The sequence below is a fragment of the Puntigrus tetrazona genome, chromosome 4, assembly GCF_018831695.1.
Source record: "Puntigrus tetrazona isolate hp1 chromosome 4, ASM1883169v1, whole genome shotgun sequence".
Lineage (NCBI taxonomy): Eukaryota > Metazoa > Chordata > Actinopteri > Cypriniformes > Cyprinidae > Puntigrus > Puntigrus tetrazona.
This window is the reverse complement of record NC_056702.1, coordinates 12,529,927-12,556,430: the sequence shown is the minus strand read 5'-3', so window position 1 is coordinate 12,556,430 and position 26,504 is coordinate 12,529,927. Positions and strand designations below refer to the sequence as shown.

At 40.2% G+C, this 26,504-nt stretch overlaps 2 protein-coding genes across 30 annotated transcripts in view; both read left to right on the top strand.

Annotated features, from left to right (window-relative positions):
• celf2 (cugbp, Elav-like family member 2) overlaps positions 1-17,374 on the top strand; it is a 132,415-nt gene extending 115,041 nt beyond the window's left edge. For 5 of the 27 annotated variants that reach the window (XM_043236487.1, XM_043236480.1, XM_043236490.1 and 2 more), the window contains 7 exons: positions 36-99; positions 4,205-4,339; positions 5,529-5,654; positions 9,078-9,275; positions 10,084-10,227; positions 10,777-10,942; positions 12,698-17,374. In XM_043236487.1, the coding sequence (XP_043092422.1) occupies positions 36-99; positions 4,205-4,339; positions 5,529-5,654; positions 9,078-9,275; positions 10,084-10,227; positions 10,777-10,904 (795 nt within the window). In that variant the 3' untranslated portion in view covers positions 10,905-10,942; positions 12,698-17,374. The remainder of the gene's footprint in view (positions 1-35; positions 100-4,204; positions 4,340-5,528; positions 5,655-9,077; positions 9,276-10,083; positions 10,228-10,776; positions 10,943-12,697) is intronic. The other 22 variants (XM_043236505.1, XM_043236501.1, XM_043236507.1 and 19 more) reach the window with 13 other exon arrangements.
• Positions 17,375-20,104: 2,730 nt separating this feature from the next.
• usp6nl (USP6 N-terminal like) overlaps positions 20,105-26,504 on the top strand; it is a 43,973-nt gene continuing 37,573 nt past the window's right edge. The window contains exons 1-2 of one of the 3 annotated variants that reach the window (XM_043236804.1): positions 20,109-20,549; positions 26,419-26,504. In XM_043236804.1, the coding sequence (XP_043092739.1) occupies positions 26,501-26,504 (4 nt within the window). In that variant the 5' untranslated portion in view covers positions 20,109-20,549; positions 26,419-26,500. Of the gene's footprint in view, positions 20,550-26,418 lie in introns of all 3 variants that reach the window. The other 2 variants (XM_043236805.1, XM_043236801.1) reach the window with 2 other exon arrangements.

Genomic DNA, 26,504 nt, shown 5'->3' with positions numbered 1-26,504 from the left:
TTAATGGTCTGTTTTTTTGTCTCTCTTTCTCCCAGTTGCTCCAACAAGCGACCTCCTCCAGTAACCTAGGAGCTTTCAGTGGTATTCAGCAAATGGCAGGTGAGATACTGAACTAAGATCTGTGTTAACCCAACTAGACCCATTGTAAATCCTCAACTAAACTTCCATCCCCCCCCCTACTAAACCATTCAACCCTGCTATGAATTGCGTAAAAAAAAAAAAAAAAAAAAAGATTTGACACTTCAACTCTGAACAGATCCAGGATCAGCAGAGAACATTCTCATCCTACCTCAGTTTAGATTCAACATGAGTTCCTGGCAATGCGTAGCACACCTGGACGCTTTGTAATGTTTGTAAATGTGTTTGTATGCGCGTGTGTCGGGATTCGATGATGAACTGAGCCTTGATTGATCACAAAAGTAGCCATTCTTTCCGCGACCTTTTCTGATTTGCATCAAACCCCTTTTTTTTCTTGGAAGAGGAGTTAGACTCATGATCCAATCATATCTCCTTGCCTGAGCTCTGTGAGCCTTATGGGAGGCCAAATCATGATGATATGCCCCATCAACCTTCAGATGTCTTCAGCTTTTTACATTTTCACTTTAGCAATTCTCAAAGAAGAGGAAAAATGAAAGTACTCTTATCCAAATAGGCCACTTATCACAGTTTGTTCATGCCACGAATACTGTCAAATTCACCAGAAACCTGCAGAGAATTCAGCAACACAAGATGGATTCCTTGTCGAAGCAACGTGATATGTTATTCTATCTTCACGCTGACTTGGTTTAGCACTCTGGAATATGATTAGTGTTTTACAACATCTGCCAATGAGCTCCTGCTTACTCCGGCTGTTAGACAGGTGCATGTTGTTCTCTCTTTGACAGTTTTTTATGCCTCCAACATCACGCTAGATGCAACAAAAAATGAAAGTTCTTCTTTGCTCACTTTCCTTTCCTTTTTTTTTTCCATTTTCAATGTTTTTCGGTGTCTTGTGCGTTACATTCCCAGTGTGCGTCTCTGTTCTTGTCAGGTCTTAATTGTGGTCTGTTTATCAAGCTGCCAGGCCTTCAAGGAAAGTGAAATATTTATAGCACGCGCTCTCGCCTAATTGCAGCTGCTAAGGATGAAAGAAAGAGAACGTATTAGCATCCAAAATGGCTTACAGTGTGTGTAGGATGAGTGCCTTTATCTCCTAAAGCCTTCCCCCCTGACAACAGTTTTGCACACCAGAGAGTGGCTTCCTCATTAATGGAGGCTCTTGTGGAGAGGGTGAGCAGGACTGTGGTGTTTTTGTTTACCATTATGAAGAGTTCTGGAAGCTCTCGTTTAAGTTTAGTGGTACATCTGTGACAGCCTCTCAGCGAGAACGAAGCTCGAATCGAGCCAAACCAGCAGCAGCTGTCATCATACAATTAAAGAGCGAGAAATTCCCACATTACCATAACAATTGAATTTTCTGGACCTCATTTTTTAAAGCAATATGTTCTCCCAATACAGCTTAGTTTAGACTCTTAATCAAACTGGTTTATTTGCGGAAATGAATGCGAATTGGTCAAGCATGATGGACAAAGTAGTTTGTTATTATACTTACAGATTATGTACAGCAGTGTTGGATTAAAGGAACTATTCATCCAGAAATTAAAATTCTGTCATTTGCTCATGTGTCATCCCAAATGTTTTTTGGCTTATTTCTTTTGTGGAACAGAAATTTATATATATATAAGCTATTTTACATAAAATGATAATCAAACAGACTGTTGAGTACATGTTAGACATTTAAAAATGGCATTTCAAGACTTTTTACCAGCTTCAACTAATAAAATTTGACTGTTAATTCTAAGCTTAATGTGATCTTGCTTTGCCACATATGAATTAACCTCTCTACAAATGAGCCAAATACAATCAGACTTCTAGGTGTGAAGTGTTCATGTCCATAGCCTAGTGGTGGACGTACATCAGGGGTATCCAACCCTGCTTTTGGATGACCACTATCCTGCAGAGTTTAATTCTAATCCTAATTAAACACAATGAATTGGTATGAATGCATAAATGTTGTATTTAATGCAAAGCAAGAACGGGCTTAATCCTAATACTTGAGAAACACCAGTATAACAAACACACCTTATAAGCTAGACCCCTTCAGAGTTGAGCTCTAATTTTAATTAAACACACCTAAACTAACTAGAAACATCTAAGCAAGTGTGTTGGGCCGGGTTGGAGCTTTTTTTATTATTATTATTATTTTGTTCTGTCTGTTGAAGTGGAACTATGGTCCAAAAAATGTACATTTTGAAAAGTTAAAAGTCGACCATTGCTTAAACCCAAGCCAGAAACCTGCTCAATATGACCAGATAAACATATCAGTCTGTTTGAGACACTGCTTGAAGTGCGAATCGACAGGAGCTCTCAAACTCAACAGGATTTGAAGGCTTTTCTCGGCTGAATTGTGAAATCTTTGGGCCCCTCCATCTGTCGCCTGGCAACGGTCTATGATTGGCAGACGATATATACAGCTGACATCTGCTGTGTCTGTGCTGTGGGTGGAGTTACAAGCCATAAGGAGCTCCATTACACATGATGAACATTCAGCGAGAGCCAGAATCACCTCTTTCCTGACACCTCTCTCTCTCTGCTCAGTACGCCGAGAGTGTGAACATACTGCATGGATGGATCTCACTCTCACACACGCTAACAGAAGTGCCCTTCTCAACCACAGAACTCACATTGTGCCAAATACTCAATGCCCATTTTTTGACACTTATGTGCCAAAAACTCAAAATGGTTCCTTTTCCGCTTTATTCAGAGGCACAAAGGCTGTCACAAAGCCCTCAATTTCAGAGTCCATTTCTGTCGTAACCTTCCCTTTTGACCTCCCAATACGGCACTTTTTTCATCCAATAAAGCTTTTTCTAGCTACTTTTAAATTACATACTATTCAAGGTTAATGCCTGGAACCATAAATTCAGAAGTGACCTATTTAATTGACCTTAAACATTCCTTATTGTGAACAGTTACTCAATATTGGTTACAAATATTGGCTTCATAATATTTTGTCACATTGTACCAACTAAAACCACTTTCATTTTTGGGTGAAACTGCAGATCACTTGTTTTTTTAAACCCTTCCTTCAGACCACCTAGGCTGAGACCACTTTGCACAAGTCTTTCCTTTCACTGTTGAATAATCGCTTCTTTCGGAAATGGCACATTGCGGAAGTGGACTGGTTCTTGAGAGCCATTTCATGCTGATTTTAAACCTGCTGTTCAGGACCTGTAACACATTATGGAATCATCTCTGCTCTTATGTCTTGACCTGGGCTTTGTTTTGCAATTAGAGGTAGATTTCCTGTCTCTAATCACCTTCTGTGATGTGCTAATTAGACTCTTAATGCACTTCTCTTGCTTGCTTAGTGGATTGGGAGGGCAGACAACCGTGGCGTCCCCAGAGCACTGTCTGACCAATTCAAATTATACGCTAGTGCTGTCTAAAGGGATAAGTCTGGAAAAACAAAGGCATTTTTTTTCCAGATGGCTTCAGATCCTACATTCGAGCCTTTGCTTTCAGTCTCAGTTGACAAACATTGATGTGTACTTGTCACCTTTCAGGTTGTCACTTGTCCGTGATACTTATTAATTTTCAAATGGGATGCTTACGATCTTCTCTTATTGCATACTTTCACCGGGCCAGCTTGGGATGGCTACCAGAACGCATTTGGGCATCGGTCACCAAATTATGGCATTTGGGACATGGCCTATAATTCCTCAACAGTCCAAATACTGTAATTCTGAAGTCTTGTGTGTCTCTCGTGCGTGTTTTTTTTTCTGTGTGTGTGTGTGTATGTGCTTCCTCATAGTATAGAGTATATACATTTTACGTGTATATACGACACATGCTGTGCATTTTCCTGTTGTACCACTTCCAATCTCTGTCCTTCTTGGCTGCAAGCCACTTCCCGCAGTTTGTTGGCGTCATGGCCACCGCATGTAGCCGTGCCCCAAACACGCTAATCTAGAGTCACCTTTGGAGTAGATGCAACCCGAACTCACGCGTAGAATCGGCTCTCCAGTCCGAAACGCCTCTACACACAACTCAACTTGTAGACGAGCGCCTGCTCTCGTAGAGCGTTTTGTTGCACGCGTGGTTCCTTTAGATTAACTTGCGCGAAACACACGCACGCACACATTGACACTTTCTCTTTCTTCAGGTATGAATGCTCTGCAGTTGCAGAATCTGGCCACTCTAGCAGCAGCAGCGGCTGCAGCACAGAGCTCGGCCAGCCCGTCCACCGCTAGCGCCCTGACCTCCAGCACAGGGTCCCTGGGAGCCCTGGCCAGCCCAGGTAACCAGAGGCCGTCCCATCATCATCATTACCATCTTCGATATCGGTAGCATTTCCACCATAGTGTCGTTGTCCCTTCATTTGTTGTAGTCGAGTTCGCCAATCTCTTTGATGTTTGAATGTCCTGCATCGCAGTTCTTTAGTTTCCATTTCGTGTTTATGTGTGTGTTTGTGTCCGCGTAGCTCCTCGATAACGCCCTTCATGGTTTACGTTCATCATCCTCATCATCACCATCATGTTTGGGAGACTGTGTTCACATGTGTGGCGTTACGCTGTTGTGCTCTTCGGCTTTAACCGTGCTCCATTCATTTCGGGAAAAGATGAAATGTGAAACCAGCATACACTTTTAAGCGCGACACGCGGTCCTCCGGTTAGGCAAGCAACTTTGTGTCTTGCTTTGAAACTCAAACGTTTCTTTCAAACTTGCAAAAATGCAAATGAAGCAGAGGGAGAAGCTTTCATACGCTTCAGCGTTTCGAGAGATGTTTTGTTGTATTTCATTGCTCTTTTCTGAAAACACTGCTGTCATGATTGCAATAATCTTTATTGTTGTTGATGTCTCTATCTTTCTCTTCTGCTATTTTAACCGATCCCCTTTAGGAATTAATAAAGAATTATGCATGCATGTATCTAACCATCTGGCTACCCATCTACCTTATTCACTTTATTAAAACTGCATCGTATAGCAAAATCAATTACGATATCTAGTTATTTGATGTCACAAAAATCCCTGCATTATACGTGCTGAAGTAAAACTGATTTGTAATCAGTGCACAATTGCATTTTCCCCGTTTTGCATACAACACACAGTAAGAAACAGAAATTAGTGGCACTATTAAAAGAAAATGCACTTGATGCACAAGTTACAGGACAAGGAAGGATTGCGAAATTAGCCTAACGATACCCTCTATAGAAAACCTAATGGCTTAATAAATTGCGCAATAAAATCATCGCAATATTGACGAAACGACTTAATGCTGCATTGCTATTAAAGTTGCCCAGCCCTACCATATATCAGTGAATCAATCCATCCATGCATCCTTCCCTCTGTGTACCTCCACCGAAGCTTTAACTTTAATCATTTCAGTATCATCTGCAAATATATCTGTATGTTCAAACATCTCTCTTTTTCTCTCTTCCGTTCTTCCGCCTGTCTCTCCTTCCTGCTCCGTCTGTCTTTCCCCACAGCAGGTTCCACAGCTAACTCCACCGCGGGTGCGATGGGTTCCCTGGGTTCTCTGGGAACACTGCAGGGTCTGGCCGGGGCCACCGTGGGCCTCAATAACATAAATGCACTAGCAGGTAGCGTCAACAGTGAGTACTACCGTCCATCGGCCTCTCCATCTCAATCCATACAACATCACTTCATACCAGCTGCCCGCTGCTCATAGAGATGCCCGCTACCTCCCAAACACACACACACACACACACACACACACACACACACACACACACACACAGCGAATGCTTTTCAGTCAATTTACTTGGGCATCTCTCTGGGCTAGAGAGTTTGTTTGCGAGAATTTCTTCACATTTAGTCCTGCTGATATATTTTAACTGTGTCTACGCCTCATTTTTAAGTCAAGTCAGATCAGATCAAATCCATTTGCTGAGTCAAAACACATGTAGCCCATCTCTTGTAGTTGTGAGCGTGTTTGCGCCAATCAGACACATCTCCACACGTTCACACATGCTAACACACCGCTAAACCATTGCTCTGGGTGTTTCTATAGACGTGCACTTGTTTTGTCGCTATTGTGAATGAGTGAGTGTGTGTGTGTGTGTGTGTGTGTGTTATATGTGTCTGTTTTGTCTTAGGGTTTGAATGATTTAAAACTAGACTAGTGCTGCCAAACGTGTAATCACGATTAATCGAATCCAAAATACGTTTTTGTACGTAGTGACAGTGTATATACTGTGTACAGAAATATTATATATATATATATATATATATATATATATATATAATAATGTACACAAAGTATGCACAGATATATTTCGGATGCAATTAATCACTATTAATCGTTGTCCAGCACTAATATAAATATATATATAAATGTATATACATGTAAATATTTTAATTAATATATACATAATAAATATACACATTACCCATACATATATTATGTAAAAAAACATATTTATTTTGGATACGAATAATCATGATTAATCATTTGACAGTGCTAGATTAGAGCTATCTTTGAAGAGGTAGAAAATGCTATCTGACATAAAAAAAATTAAATAAAAAAAAACCGATAACTGTGGAACAGAAAAGAAAATGCTTTAAATAGTGTCATAGTGTTTGTTTTCGTCTTCATCAGTGAAGTCCAGTGTTGCTTTGGTCCAATTGACTCAATTTAATATTCTTTTGAGTTCATACAAAAAAAAAAAAAATACAGATTTAAGGACATTTTTAGTCTCTATTGTGTCATTCTAAACCCCTAAGTCTTTGAAACTCATTTTATTTCATAGTTAATAGATTTAATAGATAAAGATTTCTGTCCTTTTATTGACAGTCCATCCCGCCAAAACACCAGGGCTTCATAACGATATACTTAAAGATAACGATACGTTTAATCGTGTTTTTTATGCAATGAACAGATTTATTTTTTGACACAGAAAAACAAGCCTCACTGTTTATGTGTTGTGCTCGAATGGACTTTCAGTCCAATCTCTCGGGTCCTATAAAAATAAAAAAATTCGACACGTTTCAGGGTTAAAGTCGAATAGCGTCTTGTTCTGAATTTAGCTGTTACCTCATTGTGCGCCTCAGGACGGCTGGAATGCTCTATTGATATATCAGCATTCAAGACCAGAACTACTCGTCTTATAATAAAATGTACCTAATGGGCGTTGCGGAACGTAATTAGAACGAATAGACGAGCTAAAGATCACCGTGGCCCCGTGCATGTGTATATGTCAGTGTGTCGGCACGCGGACAAAATCTCTATCTCCGCCAGTGACCTTTCAGCCAGGTTTCTGGTTTTATAAATCAAGCTCTCTCTAACAGAACGCCTACAATTTAAATTCATTCAAATGACTCTCTCCCTCTCACACACACACACACACACACACACACTCACACGCTCCCAGTGCTCATTTAAGAGGCTGTATAGTGTAATTGAATATAAAAGGTCAGTATTGTAATTATTGCTGGATAAATGAGGGAGCTGGCCGTCCAAGCACTTCGCTCATCATTTATTGTTTCCAGGCCGTCAAGCCAAAAGGCCAGTCGGTAAATACTCATGAATCAGTCTTTATAAACACACACACACACACACACACTGAGTAAGACATAAAATATATTCCGTACACAACTGCTTGTACGGTAGCATGATTTGATGTTTTACATTATTAATATGAGTTGCCACAAGGGACTCTCTAGTTTTAAGTGTCCTTTTTCAGTTTTTCGTTTCTGCCATAGAAAAAATCTATGTAATAATGCATCTGATGCATTGTGCAGATAATTTGCACAAAGATGCAGCATCCAGTTTATCAGTTTATTAAATAATCGAGAGATTATGCGATGATCAAAATGATAAACTGCTATCCATTTCTTGCCAGTAGGATTTGAACTCTGTCGCCCCCTATTAGGTACTTTTATATTTGTTATCACTGAAAGTAAAGACAGTGGATATGAAATCAGTAATAAAACCATTCAGTAATTATATTTAAAGAAATTGATTGCAGTTTTATAATTGATATTTATATACAGCAGGGATGGATGAAATTGATTATTAAAATAAGACAAAAAGTTTCAAATAAATTGAAACTGAATACTGAAGAAAAAAAAAATTAAAAATGTTACGTTATGTTATGATGGGACAATATCTGGCCAAGATACAACTATTCTGGGGTTAATACTTATTTACATAATATCTTCATAGAATATGATCTTTGCTTAATATCCTAATCATTTATAGCATAAGAAATAGATAGTTTTAATAGATATAGATATATTATTTTTTCCCATAATATGTATTTTTGGCTATTATTACAAATATATCCATCCTATTTATGACTGGTTTTATATATATATATATATATATATATATATATATAGATTAATGATCCTTAGGAACTTATATAAATATAAAATACATATATAAATATATATACAACCTTGTGAGCAAACGAAACAAACATTAATTTGTGTGTGTGTGTGTGTGTACATATAAATTCCAATAGCCGCTCATATGTTTACAGGAGTTACTCCCTAAAGCACACGTGCATCCGTTTCAGCAGTCAGGGCTTCTGCTTTTAATGGATCCAAGGATGCAGTTTGATTTTATTAAAGAGCTGAATGTTTTCCCCACAACCCCTTTAACGCAGCCAAGATTGCTGACGCAAATAACGAGCTCATTAGACGTAGATTTCCGCTGCGCGAGGTCAAGAAGGTGATTGGTCAGATGTTTCCGTGTGTGTCTTGAGGGTCGCCGTGGTGATCGTTTCGTGCTGCCATTGTGACATTAGTGTGCATGCGTAGGCCGCGCTCCCCATCTGCATACGCACCGGTCGGTCTGTGCCGTATCTTCTCTATCTTGTGTTTTGCGTGTATATGTGTGTGAGTGGGTGGCGTCTGTGATTCTGAGTCTGTCGGGTGCCCCGTCCGTTTTTTTTTGTTTTTTTTTGTTCGTGTCGTGTCGTGTCGTGCTTTGTTGTAGAAACACACCCCGAGTCCAAATGCTAACGAGTAAGAGCACTTCTTTTTTCTTTATTGTTGGGTTTTATGTAAAGTTGCTCACATGCTCTCAGGTATGGCAGCTCTGAACGGCGGGCTGGGCAGCACGGGCCTGAGTAACGGGTCGGCTGGGCCCATGGACGCTCTCACACAGGCCTACTCAGGGATCCAACAGTACGCGGCTGCCGCCCTGCCCACCCTCTACAGCCAGTCCCTACTGCAGCAACAGAGCGCTGCGGGCAGCCAGAAAGAGGGTATGGACCTGTAACGTTAAATCTAGAGCGATCAGTACGTCAGTGACGCCAATCGGGAATATCGATGCTACCGTGTAACATGGTTAATATTATTTAGCGCGCATATTTAAACGAATCATTAGTACAGTCTACTTGTCTTTACATTGTCCCTGCATGTAATTACACCTGTACTTGATTACTCTAATTGCATTCATAATTACAACCCTTGTTCCCCTAACCATACTTAAACCTACCCGTACCACCAAACCTCATTCGCACTTACTGCTGATGTAAATTTATTTCTGTATCAATCTGCCAGTCAAAAACAAGTTTTTTTTCAATTCTGATTTTGAAAGGCGTTCATTTTATCAACAGCATTAGAATGATTTCTGAAGGATAATGAAGCAACGGTTCGGCTTTTCGTCGCAGGATTGCATTGCATTTTTCTACTTGTTACTTCAAAAAAAACTCTCTAACACTTGCGTTCTCGTCTTTTCCATCCTTTTGACTTTTCATTTAAAACATAATAATGACAACGATAACGACCGACCCTCTATTATCAGCATTCTTCTATTCTTTTCTTTTCGTTAAAAATAATAACAATTGACCCTCTAACACCTTTCTATCGCTTTTCCTTTTCCTGTTCTACCCACTTGATTTATTTTTATGTATTATAAAAATACTATAACAAAATATCGTTCTTTTGTTGGTTTTGATTGCTTCCATTGTCCCCTTTTTGTAAGTGGCTTTGTATAAGAGCGTCAGTGCGATTTAGTCGTGGTTTCTTCACTAAACGTAGACGCGTGTACATTTCGTGTGTGTGGAACAGGACCCGAAGGAGCCAACCTGTTCATCTACCACCTGCCGCAGGAATTTGGGGACCAGGACATCCTGCAGATGTTCATGCCTTTCGGAAATGTGGTGTCTGCCAAAGTCTTTATCGACAAACAGACCAATCTGAGCAAGTGCTTCGGTACGAACCACGCTGAATGTACTAGTAGCTTGCTTATGGCGTCATTTCACGTTGAACTACTCAACAGACTACAACGATTGCTTCTCAAAAACACTTAAGGCCAGTTTTACTAACAGCTTGCACCGATCCGAACTGCCTGTTGGCGTTAAAACAGTACTGTCGGGTTTTCTTAAAGACACGCCGTGAGGAATTAGTTCTAAAAAGACGTGGGGGGCACTTATTTTTGCACCTAACCTTATTGAATTTTGTAAGAGTTTCCCTTTCAGACGTGAGCATTGAGCACGTTTGTAAGGAAGAAGAACACAAAAATATAATTTGCAAGGCTATTTCTTATTTGCTTCAGGAAATAGAAAACGATTTGGAACTAAAAGTGGCGCCAAAACTTTTAGCAACTTTTAGCTTTTTTACATTCGACGGCTGTAATCGGTCGTCGCGTAACGCAGAAAGCTGCGATTTTAGCAAAACTGGCTCTTAGCCTGCAACACCGTCTCTAAATTCAGCCACATATGACTTGACCGCAGTGTGTTTTTTTTTCCCTCTCCGTCGCAGGTTTCGTCAGTTACGACAATCCTGTGTCAGCGCAGGCCGCCATTCAGGCGATGAACGGGTTTCAAATCGGCATGAAGCGTCTCAAAGTCCAGCTCAAGCGCTCGAAGAACGACAGCAAACCGTACTGATCTTAGCACTAGGGCCTCTCTCATGTTACACTGCTAGGGTAAGTCCCCACTGCTGCCACGGTTGCCAAACTGGGACTCCGGGGGGAGGGGGTGCACGAGGGGGGGAGTTTCACCCTTTGACCACCAGAGGGAGATACTCTCCCAATAACCTTCTTTTCAGCTTTTTTTTTTTTTTTTTTTTTAAATTAATAACAGTATTATTTTGTCTCCTTTTTTTCTTCTTCTTCACATGAACGCTTCCATTTCCGCGGTTTTTTTTTGTATGACTCGCGATGGATGAACAGCTATTATCGGTCAACTTTTTTTTTTTTTTTTTTCCTTTTCGTTTGAGTCATGTGTAAACTATTTGAATTTTTTTTTTAAGTAAATATTTATACAATGGCTATTTCATTCTATGATGATAACAACAGCAGAAAGAAACGATGTATAAAGTATTATTTGTTTCTCTTTGTGAACCTGAGGCTTGTAAGGACAAGTAGAGAAGGTTCCGATATGATTAAAGCACCAATATGCACATTAACCTTTGCCCTTTGGCCTCTGGTGTCGGTTCAGGGCTTTGCTGCTCCTTCGAACCCTTGGCCCACTGGCACTAGAGAGGAAAGGGTTAAACCCGCTGTGGCCTCTCTGTAGTCAACGGCAACAACTGCCTAAACAGCTTCCTCAACAAATACTTGCCGTCAAATGTTCAGTGATTTATTTTTCTTTTCTTTTTTTTCAGTCATTTTCTGTCAGTAAAAGGGTTTTTCGCTCTTGTTGTTTGTTTTTTTTGTTTGTTTGTTTGGGTTTTTTTTTTTTTTTTTTTTTTTTTTTTTTTTTACGAAAAAAAGTCCGAATTTTATGCGTCAAATGATTGTGGTCTTTGTCCAACAGAATTTGTGTAGAGCATAAAAAAAAAAAAAAAAAAAAGATTTCGATCTGTCGACGGTTAAAAAGAATAAAGCGTTCTAGGTTCTATGTGGAGGGGTGGGGGAACTTGAAAAACTTGATGTTCATCGAAAGAAAAAAAAAAAAAAACCTTAAATTACAGAAAGCCACAGGCCTGTAAATTTTATTTGTAAAAAAATGCAGTTCTATTTTTATACAAAATTTCTACTGCCTCTGAAGTAAAGGACTTTATTTATTATCTTTTAAGTTATTGGGTTTGGAAAGTCGCGCTTCTCTCTATCCTGAGCCTCGTCCGGTAGTCTTCTTAAAAACCACGCGCGATCCGTCGTGTGACGAGAACACAGAATCACGTACAAAAACCCCGCTTTTTTTCTCTCTCTCTCTCTCTCTCGCCTTCCCTCTCGCCATTTCCCACAATCCCATCCGTCACGTCCCCATCATATCTGTCTCTCTCCCTCTTCTCTCTCTCGTCATAAGTAGCGGCACTTCATGAGTGAGATCTCTCTCTTTTTGTTTCATTTCGTTTCGTATCGTTTTCGTTAAAAAAAAAAAAAAACCCCCACGGGAATAATCTCTCCCAAACGGCGATCCATCCGCGGTCTCGGATCAGGATGGATACTTTTGGGTGCGTGTCTGCACGGAGGAGATCGAGTGTGTGTTTCGTATTCTCTGTGTGAGCGAGTGCCTCATTTTACGTGTACGTGTCGGCAATTTATTCGAAATGTGTGTACTGTACGGAAAACAACCAATGCTAATGTGATGTGGGTGAAACGCTGGTTAACAGAGCTGCTGCTGTCGTTTGTTCGTCCGTTCGTTTCGTTCGTTCGTTTGCTGTTCTCATGGTTTAATGATGTTAGTTGTGTGCCGGAGCTGTGTGTGTAACTCTCCTCTCCCGTTTTCTTCCCTAGAACTCATCTCCATGACTCTATGCTCATCGTTTGCCTAGCATGTCTACGTGGCGTACACACACACACAAAAAAAAAAAAACCCCGTCTCATCGTCCCGTCATTGTTTCTGATGTCTTTCTGAGTTCTCCTGCTCATAATCTGGTCTCCTTTTACTGATCTCTGTACTTTTGATCTCAGCCTGATCTTTTGGGAAGTTTTTGCATGTGACCTCATTTTGAGCTTTTTTTTGGTGTTTTTTTTTTTTTTTTATTGCTTTCGTTTGGTTTTGTTTGTTTGTTTGGTTTTCATTCGGTTAGATTAACTGGTGAGGAAGGGAGGGAGCGAGGGAGGGAAAGACAAAAAAAAAAAAACTATAATAATAATAATGTGAAAACGCTGCATTCGCGCTCTAGAGACAGAGTATATTTACTAACATAACCAGAGCATCGTTTTAAGAAAAACAAAGATAAAAAATTAAAAAAAAAAATCCTGTGGCAAAACAATTACAAATATTTGCGTTTGACTTTTTTTTTTTTTTTTTTTTTTTTTTTTTTTTTTGTCAGATCGTTTTTGTTTCTCTCTCTCTCTCTCTCTCTCTCTCTCTCTCTCTCTCTCTCTTTACGTTGTGTTTTTTTTTTGTTTTTCATTCATTTAAAGTAAACTTGAACGTTCAATACAGGGATTGGCGTCGGGGCTTACTGTCGGCAACACTCTTAATTCGAGGCCCGCCGTAAGAAACCCACGCCGGTTTCTAAACGAATAGACTACTTCCACGCCGTTTTAATAAAAAAAATGGAAAAAAAAAAAGCTGTCTGATCGATATTAGAATCTCTCAGAGCTTGCTCGTGGTTTTTACATTTTTCAGGCAGTGTAAAGTTTTTTGATAAGGCCATTTTAAGTGGCTTGATTTCTCATTAAAGTCTATATAAAACCACTTTTTTCTAGAGTAGTAAAGGTATTAAAAAAAAAAACACACACACACAAGATTGCCCTGTTTGGGGGGAAATGCTACCTACGTGTCACACCTTTTGCTGAACTGACTTACAGTTAGACAATCCGTGGTTTAAATGCACATGAAATGACCTATATTTTATACTGTTTAAATGTATAGAGGAAAAAAAAAAAAAACAGAGTTTGTGTAACCCGCGGTCCCGTCGGTGCTTTTCGTGGATAAAGTCGTGGTTTCATCAAGTCTAACAGTCTTATTTGTCTCATGTTTTTAAAGAGAAGACTAAAAATCAATTTACTTGAACAATAGACAAAGCCTTTCATAAGTACTATTACTACTACTTTTTTCGTTTGCGTTTGTTCGTTCGTTTTTTTTTTTCCCTCCTTGTTTTTTCGTTCTTTATTTGATTTTCATTTGATTTCCTTTTTTTTCCTTTCGATAGGAGTCCCTCTTTGCTAAATTTCTTGTTGGGTAATTAGCTATATAAAAATTCTTAAAAGTTACAGTGTCGGCATGTGAAGCATCTGTGTCATTCTATTATTTCATTTCTATTGTGGGAAACAATATTTAGATGTGTTATGTTGTTCAGCAAAATGTGATTTTTTTTTTTTTCTTATAAAGAAAAAAAAACAAGATGAGTGGAATTTAGTGCCAAATTCTGACGGTACATCCTGCCTACAGCTTCAGTGTTTTACTTGTGAAATTATTTGATAACATGGGTATTTTATTACGTAAGTGTTTTGTATGGAACCCTCATATTTAAAGATATAGATTTAAAAAAGGTTGTTAACTTGCTCTTCTGTGGTCTTGTTGCCTGAAACTGTTCATGTTTTTGCTTTTCTTTCTTTTTTTTCTTTATTTGTAAAGATGTAAAAAGTGCCCATGTGTCATTATCGCTCTCACAAGCGCACACACACACACACACACACACACACATACATTCACAGGTAAGCACACACACACACACACACACACACACACACGCACGCATACACACACCTGTGCTAAAGGTTGACCTCACAACCCTCTTTTCTTTGACGGTGTGTGTATGTGAGCCCCTGAGATTGAGTCTCAGCTGTTCTCCTTATACACACACACACACACACACACGCACACACACTCAATACACCACAGTAGGCCCAAATTTGACAGGACAAATTTATCTGATGCATCATGTCTGTCGGCGAACAATTGTATGTGTGATGGGACAAAATATCGACGTATTTATGTGAATCAGGCGTTGAACTTTTGACCATCGTAACATAACACAGGGCCGTCGCGACAGCCGCATAATCATCACGCGACAGCCGCGTTTCCTCTTCGTTAAACTCGAAAACGTCTCAGTGTAGTCTCGCTTCCTGCTGCCTTTATCAGGACTATTTTACGTTCGCAGGACAACCAAAACTCCTGTCCTGATGCCAAAGTAGTTCAGCGCGATCCGCGATGTCCGACAACGCCTGTAGCACTTTGCTGTAAACGTTTACACATCGTTCGAACGGCCCGTCAAAATATTGTTTACAAACGTAGTTTACAGGCAGCCCCCTCGAAACCAGTTTACTTCACTCTATAGCACTATTTTATACCCAAGCTCTGCCGTTGCCTTAACACGTCGATCAGTATTAATGGGCTGGAACACATCGCTGCACATTTTAAATGTGTGCCAAGGTTGTGTGTGTGTGTGTGTGTGTGTGTGTGTGTGTGTGTGTGCGTGTTCTGTGTGACTGCATACAGATGTGCCATGAAGCGGTCGTCCGTTGTCTGTTCGTCCACGTCGTTTCTAAACGTTAGCCGCCACTAGATCTGCCAAACTTCGCGCCAGTCGAAAAACAAAAGGGACTCGATCGTGAAGCTAGAACAAAATTTGCCTAAATCATTCGTAGTCGTTTTTTATTTAAACTCTCGTACAAACTTGCGCGAATTATGAGCAACCGTTTCAAGTAGGTTTCCGTGCGAGATTTTGGCGCAACCTTTTGGCGCAACCTATGCGCGCGCAAAAATAATTTGCGTACATTGTTCGTAAATAAAAAAAACTAAACAAACTAAACTGTTAACCGACCAACTGCTTTTGTCGCGCGAGAGGAAATTTCGCACGAATGGTTTACACGGAGACGCGTTCTGCTCGTCTTTCGTGAGAGAGGCCCGAAAAAAATGCAAACGCTTTCCTTTAATTTACCCAACAATAACGATTCCGTTCCGTATTGGGAAGTTGGAGTCGGTCGGTTCGCGATGCTCTCTTTGCCAAATCGTATAACCACTAGCACAAACGCAAAAGCACATGCGCACTAGCGAAGTATTAAAATTGACGACTCTCGATGCTCACCCAGCTGACTTAAAACTTAAAAGAGTAGCCGATCGTTTTATTCGCAAGAGCGATCGTACTCGAATCACGCTACATTTTTCTCGGAACGCATCTTCGCTTGACCTCAGTCGACGAGTTCGACTCAACGCAACATCGTAACGACGTTTTTTTTTTTTTACCTCAGCACAGCGCCGCATCGGGGCTTCTGAAACACCGACAGCCGTTCGTTTTCGGCGTCCGACGCACTCCGTCACAATCAACTTCAGACAAAACAGGGTAAGCTTTCCGCGGCCGGCGCAGTTTCGCACACGCGACATTTGTCAGACGTTCAAGCAAAGCACAAACTCACGAAGGAGTTCTCGCTGAGACTCTCCACTCAGGGGTTTTCCCGCACCACACGCACCCGACAACCCGTTCGTTGTTTCTTTCGTTTTCTTTCTTTCTCTTAAGTGCTATTTAACAAGTGTATTTTAAAGAAAAAAACGATGTGTAGTTTCTTTGCATTTTGGCTTATGTCAAGTTTTTTGGAAATGTATGTGTTTATCTAACGTGCCGTAACAAAAGCTTGTCGTCTGTAGATTAATATCATTTCGTTTGATTCTAAAAAGATTTAAATAGTTTTAAGTATTGTCTTGAGAAAAGCCAAAGTCAATGCATTTCAGTGGATTATGTAAGCGTGATACATGTTTGTTTGACAACACTTTGAAAATCTGTCATTGGATGGGAATTTAAAAAGTACAAAAAAAGCAGGCTTTCCTATTTCTATCACTGATTGTACTTATGCCTTTTGTACCAGTGGAACTTTTTATACTGGCAATTAAAGGAAAAAAAAAGAAAAAAAAAAAAACTACCCGACAGGCTGCGCGGCCCCAGCCAGGGGCCCCGCAGCGACTGGTTCCCGAGTTTGATTTCTAGTTGGCGTCCAGAACGTTAGGTTTTGATATAAAGATTTTCTAGAAGAACTTTGGCTTGGTATCTTTAGCCTCCTCTTCTTTATTCTTCACATCGGTATTTGCTTTCCTTTTTTTTTTTTTTTTTTTTTTTTTTTTTTTTCTTTTTGTTTTCCCCGTTCGTTTCCTTTCTCGGAAAGAGGGTCGAGGAGTTTTCCTTTTGGCTTATAAATACGTAAATGCCGTTTGTCTTTACAAAGAGTCTTTACAGCAGCGGTAAGTTTCATTTAGTTAAGTATTGTGCAGTCACCATGATAAAGACGATTAGACGATTTAGAAGTATTTAGTCACCTTCAGTGGATAAATGTATTAGTTTGACAAACAAGATAAAAGTAATTTGAGGACTTTGCTTTTAGCTGTTTAGATTTTTCTGGTTTCTCTGTCTTTGCTGTTAACCTAACTGTGTAGCTGGAACAGTCAGACTTATTTTTGTAAATGTATGTTCTTGTGTGATGCAGTTTTTTGCCTCTGTCTCCGATATTAAACCATTTTTCCTAATACTCGTCTCTTTCTCTGTGGCGTGGTGTTCCAGTACCTGTCCGATGTCGTGCAAATGTTCACGCAACCCTCCGGTGTTTCACGTCTCGTTTCTATCTCCCTTCTCACTTTTTTTTTTTTTTTTTTTCCATTTAATTTCCTATTTGCTTTCTTTTATATCTGCATTGCGATTAATTTCAGTCTCGTCACCAAACATGGTAAATATACATAGAGATGTATATATGTATATTTCTGTGCAGCCCAACTTGCTGTGACAGTAGATGGACAGCCGTTTGTGAAACGCTCCTTTTGCTTCCTAATGTTTGACCTCAAAGCGGGAAAAAAAAATGGAAATCTCATTAAAAAAAAAAAAAAAAAAATGACCCATTTTTCCACTGGATTTGATTTGAAATGTAACCTAAATACTCGCCGATGTTTGGGGGTGGAAGGATTTCCTGAAGGCGCTGACTAAGAGGTCGTCCTGTTCTGTACTGTACCGCTGCTCTGGGCGACGTCCCCCCCGTCTGTCCTTCTGTCTGTGTCCCTATCCACTATGTGCTGTCCATGTGTCCACTGCATCCCTACAGAGATACCAGAGAGTCCCAAATCAATTTACTACCATTGCAAACCATACTATTGAGCGTTTTCCGGTATGCCCGGAAACTCCAGTTAGAGCAGGTGCCAGGGATCCGGCGCTCGATTGGACGATCGTAAAGGGGACGGTGCGCCCGACGATAAACACCCCGTCGACGTTTGCTCGCCCTCGATTGCTTTCGGGGTGAAAGCAAACGCGTCAGGTTCCAAACTGGACATTTCGGGCCTCGCTAAGACACGCTGTCGCTTGTTGAGAACCGACGGCGAAGTGTTCATTTTTAGGTGCACTGCCCCTTTAATTCTGAGATTCCGCTGAAAACCGTTCTGTGGAGAAAATAACGGGATAGCGCTTTGCTCTCGCGTCGCTTATTTTTATTTATTTTATTTTATTTTGTTGTCGCAAGGAATATTTTAACGCAAAGACACGCATTTTTGTTTCTTTGCCGGAGGTGCGAAGCGGTAAAAAAAAGTAGCTAAACCTAAGGGTTTCACGTTGGCGCGTTTTCAGACGTGACGCTGTCGAAACGCGTTACTTCTTCGGAAAAAGCTGAACTAAGAGTCCGTGTGAAAACTGAACTTGGGGTTTGTGTGAGGAATCAGAAGAGTTTATCAAAGACGTCTGCCGCTGGAACACAGAGGCATCACATCAGATGGGTACAAAAGGCTTTCTCTGGCTCGGAGCTGAAGGAAGAAAGTGTCTTTTATGAAGAGAGAGAGATAAAAATGGATCTGACCGCAGGTAAGGCTGAACTAACCCGAAAGATGCATTTTATCTGATATATATATACTACGATCAATATTTTGGTTCGAATAAAGCAAAATGTATTAGAAACACATACACAACCCTCATGGAATATATATATATATATATGGTATGGTGTTTATTCACAATTATTTGACTCTTCAAACTACTGTCATGCTGAAAAACAAACAATGTATATATAAATGGCACACATTGCATATAGCCTTTTAACTTCCCAATGTGCCCGAATGAGACTATTCACAGTAAAAAAAAAAAAACGACGCTTTTAATGTGTTTGAGGTCCTCGTGAATCATGAAACTGTTCCTAAAACCGAACGAGGAAGTGGGTCTGTCCGTGCTCTGTTGGTGACAGGTGTTTTTTTTTTTTTTGAAAGCAAGGACCGAACGGAAGACTCCCGCCGCGGTAAATTAAAGTTAGGCGCGTTCTCGCACACGCGGTGTTTGGCGCCCTCTAGCGGCCACCCCGCGCATGCGCACCTGGACGGTTTTGCCAAATCATCTGCTAAACTAAATATGTACGCTTTGGTGGCCTGATGGTTTCAAAGGAAGAGTCTGATGAGGAAAAATAAATACAGTGGCACGTTAGTAATCATTCATTACCACGGTAGGCTACATATCATAGTATTACAGCGGGCATTATGCTTTCTTAACGTTAAGCTTAAAGTGACTGCATTTAATGCAAAGGCAAACAACGCGACACGCGGCCAAGGAGAAGATGCTTTCACCGCTGGATTTTGTCTAAACTACAGTAAGTACTGCAACGATGACTAATGACGGGTGAATTTATCGCTTGCTAATATGAAAACGCTGACATTATATATATATATATATATATATATATATATATATATATATATATATATATATATATATATATATATATATATATATTCCATAAACCCACACACACGCACAGAAGGAAGAAGATGCGACCTGCCTGCTGTTTAACGTGTTTGTATGTGCTTAGTGAAACAGCTCGGCCTAAACCAAAGTTATTTGAACGCGTCCTCGTTACAAGCTACACGCGCTGCTTACGATAATAGCATTAAATTATGCGTAATTACATGCAAATAACCCCAAGACCAACCTTAACGTTTAAAGTAGCTTACGTGTAAGCTTGGTTAGTCGATATTACTCAGCGCGTAATAATTACACCGAAACACTATAATAAGCACATATAATAATTAATATTGCGCAATGCGCGTTAGTGTAGTTGGAGTGCTAAAATAAAGTGTAACCGAGTTGCATGCAGTTGCTTTCTTCGGCCACCAGATGGACTCATTACTATGTAAAATTGCTATATAATGATAAAAACGAGCATTTATTAAAACGCTATTTTAGAAACCTCAATCAGATATCAGCCTATACGCGTTATTACGGGTTTTGTCTGCGCAGGACACGGATTCAAAACAAAAAAGACACCGAAGCGCGACGTTTTGGCTTGACGTACGCATCCCGATATTAATTTATATTAGCGAAAAATAATACGAGTGTCGGAACGCGCCCGTCCACGCTGCATTCGGGCACTTTAAACAGGCAGACGAGCGCGGGAAGGGCCGGGAAGCGCAGTCGTAATCACATTACGCTCGGCGCTCAGGTATGCGCAGTAACGCACGGCCGGCGCGCGCCGCGAGGATGTGGGCAGTGTTTGGCGGGCGGCGCGCGAGCACCTGAGCCGCCGCCGCTGCTGCAGGGGTTTCCATAGCGAGCGCGCGAGCTCGCTCACTTCAGCGGGAGCGCCGCGGACTTCCTGATGCGGGACAGCGCGCGTTTTCCGCTCGCATTTACGCCACGGGACCGGCTGAACGGACGTAAGCGGAGCGCGGAGGCGAGCCACGAAGGTAAACGCGCGTTGATGGCCAACCGCGGCCGGCGGGATATCGATCTGGGTGAAGTTGTGTTTGTTTTCCGTGCTAAAGTAGCGCTAGCGGGGCAGTCTGAGCCCCTCGGAGTCGAGCGAGGCGGTTAAAAGGGAGTTTAAATGCCGGAAATCGCGCGGCGTGCGTGATTGTGTGCGTTTACGAACTCTTCCGGGGAGAAATGCTGCGCTGTTTACTCTAAAATTGTTTATAATTGTATTCAATGAGGCCTAGCGAGCCAAACGCTCGGGTGGCCTCCAGCAGCAGGATTGATGCTGATGGGTTGTTCATAAACACAAACGTCGCGCTCCGATTGGCTGATGACACAAATGCAGAGCGTTGATTGGCTGAGCGCGCTGTCTTTCAATAGGTGTCCCGAGCGCCTTTTAATGTTTTGGTACAAATTAAAAATACCAAAGCGTTCGTGTTTTAAATCACTATTTACCCAGCATACCACACTGTAAGAATAAACTAAAATAGGTTAAGTCAGTTTCCCGACTTACTATAAAGTAGTCAGCTACCGTATTTTCTGATCATCTGCAGTAGTATTATCTGAAATACTAAATGTGGAAACTCTTCCATGATTGCTTAATCATTTCGGCACACAATCTTTATGATGCAGTCACAGCTCACCTCGTGAATCACTGCCTAATTAAGTACATCGCATTACTAATTGATCATAATTGATATATTTGGTCAGTGCAGTTTATATATAAATCAGCTCTGGTCCGGTTTAAAGGGTTTGGGTGAGTGTGTGTTTTTATGTCTCACGTTCTGCTGAGCTGTGCACATGCGCATGTGCTGACCACACACATCCCTGTCCTCTTATATAGAGCAGAGCCCTACCAACATAGGCTTTCACAGCTGTAAGCCAGCACGTGCGATCCAGAGCAAACAACATCCAGTACATGTGTTCAGTTTGCAAGAAATTTGCCTACTTAAGTATCATAAAAAACACTAGAAAACAATGGCAGTTGAATTAAGAATACAATACATTCGTGTTTATGCTTAAAACGATTACATTTTGTGCTCAACTATTTATTAGAAGATGTACTTTTTTGATCTCATGAGGGAAATCGTGACGCGTTAGCGGGCAGATAATACTAGAGTACACATATTTTATGTATGGTCAATACAGTGGTCAGAAACGGGAAATTATTCAATATATCAGTAAATGCCGAACATAGCGTATTATTAAATAGTGAACGTTTCGGTTTTGTCTACGCGGAGCGCTTCAACGGCAAAATTTAAGTGCATTTTATTCACTCAAAACACTGTAAAATAAGTATCTAATTGTCTTTATATATATATATATATATATATATATATATATATATATATATATGTTTCTTCCTGCTATGTGTAAAACTTTAAAGCACCGTCCCAGATGGTACGGTGTTGTGGTTTGTTACAAGACTATTAAAAGAAAGCGCAGCTCCAAACATTTTGAAACCCCCAGACAGTCACAGTAGCAGCATCCCCGAAGTCTTCATTGTTCTCCTAACCGCTGTGAATGAAGTAAGAGGCGATCTAATAGCTGAAACGCACACGGATGCTTGATGGATGACTTCAGCCGGGGGAGGTAAGGGGAGCTGATGAGGAACTCAACTGGTTTAGCCCACAGATAAGGATGGATCACTTCCTGCGTGCGTGGGGGAGGATGTGCCATGGCAACAAAACGGAGCAAAGCTTTCGGAGCTGGTACATCAGACAGTTCTCTGGTGGGCACTGGTGTAGGAAGCAGTTATTACTTTTGTGAAACACTCCCCCTACCCAGAAACACACTGCCATGTTGACTTGTTACTTGCTATGAGGGATATAGCTAACAATAACTCTGCGTTTTGCTTTGCTGTGCTTTGCTCAGGGGTTCCGTGACGATGGCTGAACAAACTCAGGGTTACAGGATTAGTTTTAGGTTGACTAGACCACGAAGCTGAACTTTCTTTGTCAACTCGGGCTTGAAAACGTTTCCAAATCTAAACTGAAATCTAAAAAGATGATTTTATCTTTCGTTTTTATCTTTTAATTTGGAGTGAGTGGATTTATCGTGTCAGAGATGCGTCTATTAGTTAAAGTTTAAATACTTTTTTGGCATTTTTACAATTGAGCCGGTCAATTAGAATACTTCAACGTCAACAAGCAAATTAAATCAGTATCAGCTAAATGAATTCACCTTTGATTTTAAGCTCCTGAAGCAGCCTTTAGACGCGTTTACACACTGCTTAACTGGGTACATCCATTCATTTCACCTGTAGTTACACATATATAATGTCGTAATACTGTAATCCTAAAACGTTAAATAACCGCCAGTAGGTAAGTCACCGTTAAAGAGTCATCACGACTGAAGCGAATCACTTAAACGTCGATTCGTTGAGGAACGAAACACCGTGCTGCTCAGAGACTCAAAACAGCGCTGCAGCTGTGCTTAGAATTATTTTCTTTGGAATAAAGCAAACGCAGGAAACACGGTGTCTCTTTATATTAAATCCGAGCCGCTCGAACCCTCCCAACCGTTCTCTCCAAAAACCGTACGCCTTCTTTTCGGCTCGTGGATCATCGGTCACCGCACCATCGTTTGTAACCTCACAAATGCTCCCAAATATATGTTGAGGGCGCACATATTAAGTTATGGAAGCGTATTTCAATTCTTGTGCCTAAAAACCAGATTTGGCGCAAACTAAACCGAAACTTACAGGACTGTTGTTCTGCTCTGTTGTGTTTGGATCTGCATGGTTCTGTTTTATTTTGTGTTTTGTACGGTGCTGTTGTCCCTTTGTTTAGGTTTGTTTGCTTTTGCGTTTCGTTTTGCCTTCATTTTAATCTCAATATTAAAATGAACGCCGTATTTTAATGCACACGTTCACACAAACGTCTACTGGCAGGAAACGCTACGGGCAGCCAAAAACCTATATTAAAACCAAATTCTGTTCTGAACTAAATAATAACATGGTGTCATTACAAATGCTTAATGTATAGCCCAAAGCGACTGCTCTGGCTGCGAAAGAGAGAGAGCCACTTGCATAAAGACACGGCGCTAAAGGTCTTCGCATTCCTGAGCCGTTGCCCTGGCACCGAGGGGCGGCCGGTGCTGGTAACCGATGCCCGCTGGCAGAGAGAACCAGTCTGGAGCAAAAACGAGGCGGTCAACCCACACACACACGTATTCAGACGTTAGATCAAGCGCGATGCGGCTGTGTTGAATGCACTAGGTTGACTTCACTTTTCTGTAGCGGTTCCTCTTTGTGGCGTGCTACTGACGGCACAGAACGTGTGAACATATGGCCACAGTAATCCCAGCTTTAAGACCAGCTTTCCAGAGTTCTCGCTCACGCTCACCTGGCTTTTTGACTTCCACGCAATCCGAAAATGGCGGCTCACGCCAAAAAATGAACGTTCTGTCATCACTTGCTCTCCCTATATAATGTTGTTCCAAAGCCGTGCGACCTTCCTTTTTCCGTGGAAGGCAAAAGATGTTTGAAGACTGTTCACACTCTTACATTCAATGAAAACTTTTATGTGAGGAAACCAAAACAGTTTCTTCCCATTTTGGTTAATATAAGCCCAAGCTATGCAACACATTTATGAAATAAAACTTTATATATTTGTGTATACTTTGTGTGTGTGTATGTATATATATATATATATATATATATATATATATATATATATATATATATATATATATATAAATACATGCACGTTTATGTTTAAGAAAAATGTTTATATATTAAATATATTTATATATTAGATCAAATATAAGAAACTATGTGTGTGCTTTAATATATAGCCTACATTGTAAATAAACAGTACAAACACATATTATGTAAAAACTTATTTTGGCTACTAATTTGACAGCAGTGTGTGTGTGTGTGTATTATACTTTTTATAGTGATGACTTTGAGATATTTATAGTATAGTAAAAGCTATAAACGTCTTTACTTAGTTTACAAGAAATCGTAAAGTTGTCGTAAAAAATGTACAACGTACAAGAAACCGTACATAAGATCATTATAATGAATGAAACATCGTTATATTTTTATTGATTTAATTAGTTACTTTCATCTACTAGTTTAGTCTTAAAGTGTGGGAAAGTGTTCGAAAATCACTAAAAGTTTCAAATTAAACTTGAAACGGAAAATATAAAAATAAAAGCCAATTCAAATATTAATAAACTATAATCAGTTATTCTAAAATGAGACTCATATAGGCTGTTTTATTTTTTATCACTGTTTATTTTCATTGTGCGGTGAAGACCGTTTGGAGCAATGTTAGGATAAGTAAATAAATACAGAACCTTTAACTCCTAGTCGCTCATCACACAGGCATGTGACTGCGGCGAAGCCTCATCATTTCCTGTCACCTCCACCCCGGTCTGCATCATCTTATTACAGTGATTACCTCCCATTACTATCATCCACACACACACACACACACACACAATGAAACCGATCGTTACTCTACTAGGGTGAATGGTGACCGCGGGAGGCAGGGGCGGTGCGTAAGTGAGAGGGGTTATTAGTCGTCCTAAATGAAGGAGTGAGACGGATGAAATAAGAAAAGGCAGGAAGGGTGGGAGTAGCGTTCCTCTCTCTCTCACGTGGGTCACGATACCGTACTTTTAATCTGCCGTTTATTTCTTTTTTAAAATTTCCCTTTCTGTCCCAGCTTAATGTTTAGAGACAATAGGTAAGCCATTTTTGGTTGACTTCCTGGAGACTTCTTGACTGTCCTGAAAAAAAGAAATAAATAAATCAAATTCCTCTCTTCTTTGAGGTGGTTGTTTTTTTTAACCAATCGGATTACTTGTGCCAGGTGGATGATAAAATCGGGGGAAAGTCCCGTAGAGTTACACTTGAGGAGGTATTTGAACATTCAGATTTGTTACTAAAATAAAATACGTTTGCTAATGGCTCCCTGCAAACATGCGCATATATAAATGTTCACATTAGTACTTTCTTTTAATTATATGTTAACATTATTAGAAGTTATTTCGGGTTGGAATCGTGCATTTATATAAATATTTTATTATTTCCTCAGGGCTTGCGGTTAGAGGTTTCTTTTATTATTATTGGAGAGAAAAAAAATATTTTTGGGGATATTTTTTTTTGTGTGTTTGTGTGTGTGTGTGTGTGAGCAGAAAACACACCGTTGTCATCTTGAAATGTGCAAAAATGTGCCTTTACTTGACAAAAAACAAACAGAATTACAATTGTTTGTATACATAATTTTATGCATAGTGCTTTTGTCAATACAATTAAAAAAATTCATAATGTTAATGTTTGTGTTGTATCGCCTTGTCCACATAGTTGTGAACTGTGCAAATTCAGTCTTAAATATTGATTTATTTAAATAAAATGGTTTTCAAACAGTTTTTTTCAATGTATAACAATCTAGTGCTTTGACAAACCTAAACATCGTTTGATGATTTATATTAGCGCCGTGTTTAAATGATGCATATCAGGGTTTAACATGTTAAGAGAATAACTATTTGGTAATAACTATTTAATAGGTCACAAGCACCAACTATTTTAAGTTTGATTTGACTCACAGACTCGTAAATAAAAACTGAAACCCGTGAGCGCCTGAGCTTTTTCTTTTTTTTATGGATTATCTGCTTCATCGTTCCGCTTACAATCACCGGATCATGTCTGATTTGGACGCAGGAATGTTATCTTCTCTCTCTCTGGGAGTTTGACAGCGCTCGCTTCACCACATTCGGCCGAGCGACTGGAACGCTCTGGTTTTCTGCGGGATTTTTTACTATCGATTCTGGCACATGTTTGCTCGTCGTTGTTACGTGAGCGTTCACGATGGCTTTGTTTTGTTTGTGTGTTTGTTGGACGTGTAACAGGTCATGAGTGCCTTGAGGAGAATAGCTGTTGAGAAGAACCTCACCTGGACCGCACACCCCTACCATCTCCCAACATCCCAGCATGA